The 8,143-nt window shown below is 38.3% G+C and overlaps 1 protein-coding gene across 1 annotated transcript in view; it reads left to right on the forward strand.

Moving 5' to 3' along the window:
* The first annotated feature begins 1,275 nt into the window (after window positions 1-1,275).
* Window positions 1,276-8,143, forward strand: part of LOC103151131 (uncharacterized) — an 11,566-nt gene continuing 4,698 nt past the window's right edge. Inside the window, exons 1-8 of the mRNA XM_007571001.2 lie at window positions 1,276-1,520; window positions 2,405-2,601; window positions 5,506-5,643; window positions 5,744-5,855; window positions 5,986-6,172; window positions 6,624-6,765; window positions 6,843-6,998; window positions 8,013-8,068. Coding sequence (XP_007571063.1) covers window positions 1,398-1,520; window positions 2,405-2,601; window positions 5,506-5,643; window positions 5,744-5,855; window positions 5,986-6,172; window positions 6,624-6,765; window positions 6,843-6,998; window positions 8,013-8,068 — 1,111 coding nt within the window. The 5' untranslated portion in view covers window positions 1,276-1,397. The remainder of the gene's footprint in view (window positions 1,521-2,404; window positions 2,602-5,505; window positions 5,644-5,743; window positions 5,856-5,985; window positions 6,173-6,623; window positions 6,766-6,842; window positions 6,999-8,012; window positions 8,069-8,143) is intronic.

Below are 8,143 nucleotides of genomic sequence, written 5' to 3' on the forward strand. Positions count from 1 at the left end.
TGTGTTATCCTTCATAACTCTTGCAAACATAATTTCTCATGCAGTACCGAGATGAATATGGACGCCATGTCCCACAGGATTTTTCAGCATTATATCTGTAACATGACATAAAGATGTTTAAGTTTTATTTGGTAACAACTACTGGTCAGCCATATAATGTTACAAAGATGCAGCAAGTTTTAGATAGATTTGTATCATGTGCTTGAAAATAAATAAACAGATAAATAAAATGGAAGATCTTTTCAGGATCTCTTGTTCCTGGTTAAAATGGCAGGAGAGCAAAAGAAGAAACAAAGAGATTACAGAGTAAATTAAATTAATTTTAAATCCAGTACTTTGGAAAAAGTACTAGATTTAAAAGTTTCTTCTAGTTTAGCCTATTTGTCATTAATACATTTTTCAAGAAATTTTATTAGCGGAAAAAAATACTGAAAATACAAACAAAAAGCAGGTTTCAATCAATCAATCAATCAATCAATCAATCAATCAATCAATCAATCAATCAATCAATCAATCAATCAATCAATCAAGATTATTTGTATAGCACATTTCAGGAACAAGGCAGTTCGAAGTGCTTTAAATCATAAAAATACAAAAATAAAATGTTATAAACAATCATACAGTCACCAGTTGAGAAAACCAGAAAACAAACATTACATTTTGCTGAGTGCCATCATCAAGATCATCAATACAGATCAAATAAGTCGATCAATATTCCATTCATTATGGTTCAAAAGCAAAGTTAAACAGGTGGATTGCAGCCTTGATTTAAAGGAACTCAGGGTTTCAGCAGATTTGCAGTTTTCTGGAAGTTTGTTCCAGATCTGTGATGCATAGAAGCTGAAAACTACTTATTTATGTTTATTTCACTGATCACACTCTGGCCTGATTACTGCCGGACCCATAGAGTCAATAAATAAATGAAACAGAGCCAGTCTGACAACATGAAGTAGGACAGAAGATTTCAAACAGCAACGCAGCATGCCCTAAACATGGTGAATGTTCCAGTTCGTAACCTTAAGATTAAACTCTGTTGGTCCAGAACACACCTGTAAGGCTACATCTGAGTGGCCTAGTTAAAGTCTGGGCATTGAAATTCTCCAAAATGACTTTAAACAGATGTGAATCATAAAAGAAAGCAGAAAAAATTGAATATTTTTTCCCATGGACCTGCAGAGTATAACTTTAGGCTCAGTTAATTACATCTCCCAGCTGAAAAACGCTTTGTCACTACAGTATTTTACTGCAACATGAAAGGTTTGAAGTGAGCTCAGATCCAGTCAGACCTGTTGGATGAACTCCGAGGGAACCGCCTCCTGCCTCCTGCCTCCTGCGTCTGCGGCACTGAAAGTGTCTGGCTGGGCTCTGGCACCAACAGATCCGACCGGAGAGGCATCATGGAGGCAGGAGCAGCTGTGCTCTTGCTGGTGGCCCTGCTGGGGACCAGTTCAGCGAGCAGCTTTTATGGAGACAGCATCAGCCTGGCGCCGCTGCAGCAGAACGCAGATGGGACGTACAAGGTACAGAACATCACTAAACACAGAGCTGATTCAGATTCTGAATGTTTCATTTAATTCAGTTCTATCAAACTGAAGACAGGAATAAATCCTGAAGCTTCATTAGCCAGGACTAAAACAAATCATAAAGGATTTTATGTCACATTTGAAGTTTCAGTTTGTTGGAGATACTACAGTCTGTTTCCTAACTGGAGAAACGAAACGGCCACGTCAGGTAGACAGGGAAATAAACAAAAGGAGTGATTTTTGGCACGCTGAACACCTGCGTGTCACCCTGCTGTCAAGCATCAAATGACTTATGTCAACAAAATGTCTTTGAATCTTACTCAGCCTGTTGAGATGAAACCTAAACTGAAGGAAAACAGTTTAGGTTTGACCTGGAAGCTACTTCCAGGTCAAATAATTTATTTTACAATCTCTGATGTAAATCTAATCAGATTATGATTGTAGTTGTGATCAAGCTCCCGTTTCTCTTCACTTTCATTCCTCTAATCTTTTAAACTGCTCTTCATCATCAGTTGTCTGAAGATTTTCTCTGGACTTGGCTTGTTTTTTTATTCACTTTGAGTTCCTAAACCTCATTATTCCTCAGCTGAACCCATTTAGTCTGACCTGTTCTGCCTGATGATGCTTAAAAAAAGGGGCAAAACCCAGAAAAGTCCTGAGCCAGAACCCAGCAGCTGCATCATAAATCATATTTTCTGGCTGTCCAACATTTTCATATTTTCATAGATTTATCTGACTGGTAACAAACAACCAAATATCTAATTTATTGGGATAAACTGAGTGAAAAAGCAACAAAAGTCCTAAGAAATAAATCCAAGACATCAGGATGAAGTTTTCCAGAAACACCTGGATGTTTAGTTTATGTTTTTCAAACCCTGCAGGTGACTTTCTACCACCGACAAAACGGCAGAACCAGCTGTCAGAACCAGTCGGCTCTGCTCTGTGATGGTGGGTTGTGTTCGGACCTGGACCGGTCGGCTGCGGTCCAAACAGACCAGGATTCTTTGGGCAGATGGTGCCAGGTTGAAGAACGCACAACAGCAACGTTCCAGCCCAATGGGACAAGTTTCATTCTGAGGTGAGTCCAGATCTCACCAACCAGAACCAGAACTTACCAAACAGAACCAGGACTGACCAACCAGAACCAGAACTGACCAAACAGAACCAGAACTTACCAAACAGAACCAGAACTGACCAAACAGAACCAGAACTGACCAACCAGAACCAGGACTGACCAACCAGAACCAGAACTTACCAAATAGAACCAGAACTGACCAACCAGAACCAGAACTGACCAACCAGAACCAGAACTGACCAAACAGAACCAGGACTTACCAAACAGAACCAGAACTGACCAACCAGAACCAGAACTGACCAACCAGAACCAGAACTGACCAACCAGAACCAGAACTGACCAAACAGAACCAGAACTGACCAACCAGAACCAGAACTGACCAGTTCTGTGATCCAGGTTTATCTGCATGTTTCAGTTTCCTGCAGAAATCGGTGACAGCAGATTAGCTGCCATACAGGCTGTTGCCCAGGGCGCCAACTGCTGAGGGGCGGCTGCTTCAATGACTCAAAAAATAAAGTACAATGAACAAAATGAAATAAAAAACAGTAGAAATGCACAGCATGACTATTTTTGTATTGAAAGTGAAAATTCAGAAAATATAAACTCAGTGAGAAAATAAAAACTAAACCTAGTTACTGTTGAACTACAATCAGCTGATCCAACATCAGTAGGCAAATAAAGATTTAAATGAATTAAAGTGTTTATATTTTTAATTCACATCAGATTTATTATTATTTACATGTTACAGCTTCTTGATGCCCCAAAAGGCAGAAGGTTTATAATCTTATCTGTTTATTCTGTTGCTTTCATAACTGAATATGAGTCTCTGAATGGGAACACTGGGAATACTAGAAACACTGGAAAGATTATATCCCAACTTTTAACGACTTCTCTGTTGTCTTAAATATTTTCACAAAATAATCTGTCACATTAATAACAGAACAGAATAACTTTGAATAAGCGTCATGAATTGGCGGTGTGTAGTGGTGAGGTATTCGCAGGCAGACCCAGGTTGAAGATGAATGATGATTTTAATAATGAAAGGTTCATCTCAGAGCAGTCCAACGAGCAGAAGGCAAAGCACTAGACAATACAACATATGACATACAACTAGGATCCGACAAGAGACAACAGGTGGCATTTGATTACATTCAGTTTATTCATGTTGTATAAATGCACATGTCATCTGCAGGCATTTCATTCCAGATTCTGGTTCATCTGATATGATCATCGTTCAGGTTCAGCTTATTATTCAAATCGGTTTCATTTTATTGCATCAAATCGCTGACTTAGCAGCAATCTCTCATCCTGAGGATGCATGTGGCGACAGTGGAAAGGCAAACTCCTCATTAACAAGAAGAAACCTCCAGCAGAACCAGAGCCAGACTCAGTATGAGCAGCCATCTTCTTTGACCCACTGGAGGTTTGAGAAAAGAAAGATGAAAACACGAAGAAGCCCTGATCCAGGAGTACTTTCTATTTCAAAGAAAGCAAAGAGTTTAAAGTTGCCACACCCTGAGAAATGCGGTGGATTGTTGCCCCTCTGAGTTTCCATCCAACTCGCTGTCACATCAACACCTGAATGTCTTTGTTTGGCTGACAGCTTTGGCAGAACAAAGGCAGAGAATAACAACAGCTGACGCTTCCTCATATTTACAATTTACCAGAAAGCTTTCAGGTCATGCAGATCTTTCTTTTGAAAACTTCTGCAGAACATTTTGTTCTCAGACGACTCAGTTATTATTACTGGTATTAGTATGAGATGGTTTATTAGTTTAAGGTAAATTATGACGTTTAGCTTGGCCATACATTAAACTGCTCGAGTTAAAGAACATTTTCCTGCTAAGTATTGAGGCCAAAAGAGATTTTCTTTTAAAGCTGTGAGGATAAAGCCGTTAAAATGTGTTAAAAGATCCAGTGTATTTGTAAAACTGATTCCAAAGAATAACTTTACAAGATGCTCAACATTCCTCTTTTTAATGCTTTATTTTTCATGTTATCATAAAGGTACTATTTCATTTTCCTAATATTGTGGCTTTATTCTGGCAATATAAGTTTATTCTTGTATCATATTATTTTTGCTTTATTCTCATAGTTATTTATTCTCCATCATTTTACATAAACTCCATGTTAATATAAAATATGTATAAGACAGTAAACATTAAATAGGATAGAAGTATCCTTTACTTTTTAAAGGAGCAAAGTAACAGGCAGACAGAAGGATGTAAATTTACAGAAAGGTATGAATGTGAAAACAGAAAAATAGGAATAAGAGAGTATATGGGCGAATTTACAGGATTAGAAAACAAAGCTGTGTAGTTATTTAAAAGGTAGCATACAATAATAACTAAGTAACTAAGTAACTAGATAGAGGAATTAAAACATACAATATGTTCGTGCTGATAGTGCATTAAGCAACAGAATATTTACAATAACTTAAATTTTAATGACTTGTTGAGATTTTTGGGAGCAGTGATGGTTCTGACAGCTGCTGAGGTGGAAGGATCTGTGATAACGCTTCTTTGTGCACCATGGATGGTGCAGTAAATGTGTGTAATATGCAATAATCAAAACTACTAAAAATCATAATATTCATAATAATACAATCAATGTTTTAGTGACTTTAGGGAATTGACTTTCTGCAAATAAACTGAAAATATTGATGTCTTTTATATGATATATTAAATAATGTCATTCCATGTAATCCAACCTTTTTTAGCTTAATATACATAATACACAAAAAAATCATGTTTTTCTCCTATGTTGGCCGCCAGGGGGCAGTAGTAGAGTGACTATCAGTGACTGGATTTATTTGGAGAAATGAAAAGAAAAACTTTAAAAATATATAGTGTTTAGATGAACGATGATGATGTTTTCACATCCTGGTTTTGACTTCTTTACTCTCAGAGGCTCCGGCTGCTGCTGGGACAATAATCTGGAGCACAAATCCAACTGGGAGAGCCACGCAGAGCTGGACCTGGGAGTCAGATCTGACTCCTACCGCATCAACAACTGTCCCGTCACCGCAACCGTGGCTTCCTTACGGTACCGGAAACCGTCTGGTTTCATCTAACACGGCTTGTTAGGGAAATGTGACTGAAAAGTACAGAGTTTGACCTGATGGGGAATGAAAATGTTCCTGCAGGGTTTCTCAGAACTGCTTCACCCATCTTCGCCTTCTGGCTCATGATCCAGATGAAGACGCGGTGAGATGCCGCTTCGCTTCCGGCGGCCCAGCAAACTTCACTCTGGACGAGGTAATCTGACCCGATCTGATGTCGGATAGTTTTCAACCTCACAGTATTTTATACATAGAGAGAGTTTTACAGGTAGAACCATCAGAAGATGATTGTCAGCCATTTTTCATTTTAAATACTCATTTTTCAGAGTACCTGTACGCTGAGAGGCTCAGGTGAGCTCCAACTTGGCCAACACGTGTTTGAACTGACGGTGGAGGATTTCTCCACCAAAAACGTGACGCTGACGTACGCAGACGGAAGTACGGTGACCCGGGAGGCCTCCAGCACCAGCCTGCCTCCGCTCTGCAGGCTGAAGCTGCAGTTCGTGGTGGACGGTGAGGAATTCACCCGCTGAACAAACGACTCATTTAGCCAAATAAACCACTAAAAAAGGCAGTGAAAAAAATGACACATCACTGAATTCTCACTAATATCCCTGAGTTGTTTTCATGTACAGATTACAGTATTAAATGAATAGTGATTAAAGACAATTCATAAAAAATACTTTATTTTGCTGAATAGTCTCTCGTTATATTAAATATAAATTATTATAATTATACTACATTATATCGTTTGTTTATTTATTTATTTTTTATTTATAAATAAATAAAAGAACATTTTATATCAAAGGCTTTAAGCTGAATAAAAAAGGCAGCAGAAAAATGGAGAAGGTGATATAATCATATTTGATCTAAAACATTTCTTACATTTATAACATCAAACGGCTTCATGGTTTTTGACCCATTTGTCACTTCTGATTAAATCTTTTCTGTGTTTTTGATTCAGTCCTTTCTCCGACATCGAGCTGCGTGGCCGGTGACCTTCTGCCCATGTTCCTGTCCCGGACGCCGTCGCATGGAGACGTTCTTCACGCCAGCGTGGGTCAGACGCTGCAGCTCTACGCCGAGGCCCAGGCTCAAAACGCGCAGTACGGACCGCCGCAACGCCGCTTCCTGCAACATTTCTGCATGCTGTTACACACCTGTCCTGTTTACTCCTCTGAAGGATCCAGGGCTTCCAGGTCAGCGGCCCCCAAAACGTGACCAAGGAGTTCAGAAGCGGGTCGGACGGGAAAGCAGAGGTCACTCTGCGCTGGACCCCGAAGGAAAGCGACGCCAACAAACTCGTCCCGATTTGTTTCGCTGCAGACACGGCGATAACGTGAGTAATTTCATTACACAGAAACGTCCTGGTTTTCTCTGCAGCTGCTGTACAGCAGACCAGTGACGTTCAGGATGAGAGTTTTATCATTTTTAATTACATTTTAATCTCATTAGTTCCTTAAACACCTTTGGATATGCATAAAAATCACAGCTAACACTAACTAATTAGTGATTAATTTTTAAAAGATTAGCATTTTTCTAACTGCGTGTTTGGACCATTATAGATATATAAAAAAGGAGAAGCAAGAAAAAAAACAATGGGAGATTTCTGAAAATTTGTCATTTTTCAAACTCTGAAATTAAATTTTTTTAGAAGACTTCTGAGAAATTTTCTTGGAAATGTTTGACTTTTCAAATTCAGAAATTTTCCAGAAGTTTTATACAAATTTTTTTAGATTAATCTCAAAATTTCTGAATTTGTTGTACAAAAGTGTACTCCTTTTTTACAATGGCCCTGATACGTCATTGTTAAAAACATAAAAGTATAATTTAAAATACTGCTGTACTGAACAGTAAACAGCTGCAAAATAATTAAACACTGATGTTTATTGTGGAAATAATGCAAATACTGGACAGCAGGTAGATTAATATTAGAGAATAAATTAAGGTTAATAAGATGTGAAACCAAAAAGTTTGGTGCCAAATTTTCAACATATCATTTCCAAATATAAATAAATAAAGTGTTAAATTAGGAGCTTGAACTGATGTTTAAATGATAAAATCTGAAAATTTCTAAGAAGTAAATTGGACTGGACTGAGGCTGATAAGTGTTGGCTGTTTGTAGTCGAGTCGCAATGTTTCATAAAACAAAACAAAAAGTTGTCATAATTATGATCAAAACTGATCTGAAATCTGCTAGAAAACAATGGTTGTAGCTTTGGCATCTAAAAATGAAACTGAAACAAAAAGTCCAAACTCACCAAGCAGGACTCATTTTTTCCACGTTATTTAGATGTTATCTAATTCTACTGGTTTCAAAATGGCTCCAACTTGTTTTGTTTTCATCCCACAGCCAATCAGAGATGAGATGTGTCGTTGTCACGGTGACCCATACCGCCGTCCTGCAAGGTTTGTTCCTAATAACAATAAAACATTACACACACACACACACGCACACACACACACACACACACACACACACAC

Source organism: Poecilia formosa, unplaced genomic scaffold, assembly GCF_000485575.1.
Source record: "Poecilia formosa unplaced genomic scaffold, Poecilia_formosa-5.1.2 Scaffold272, whole genome shotgun sequence".
In the NCBI taxonomy this organism is placed as follows: Eukaryota; Metazoa; Chordata; class Actinopteri; order Cyprinodontiformes; family Poeciliidae; genus Poecilia; species Poecilia formosa.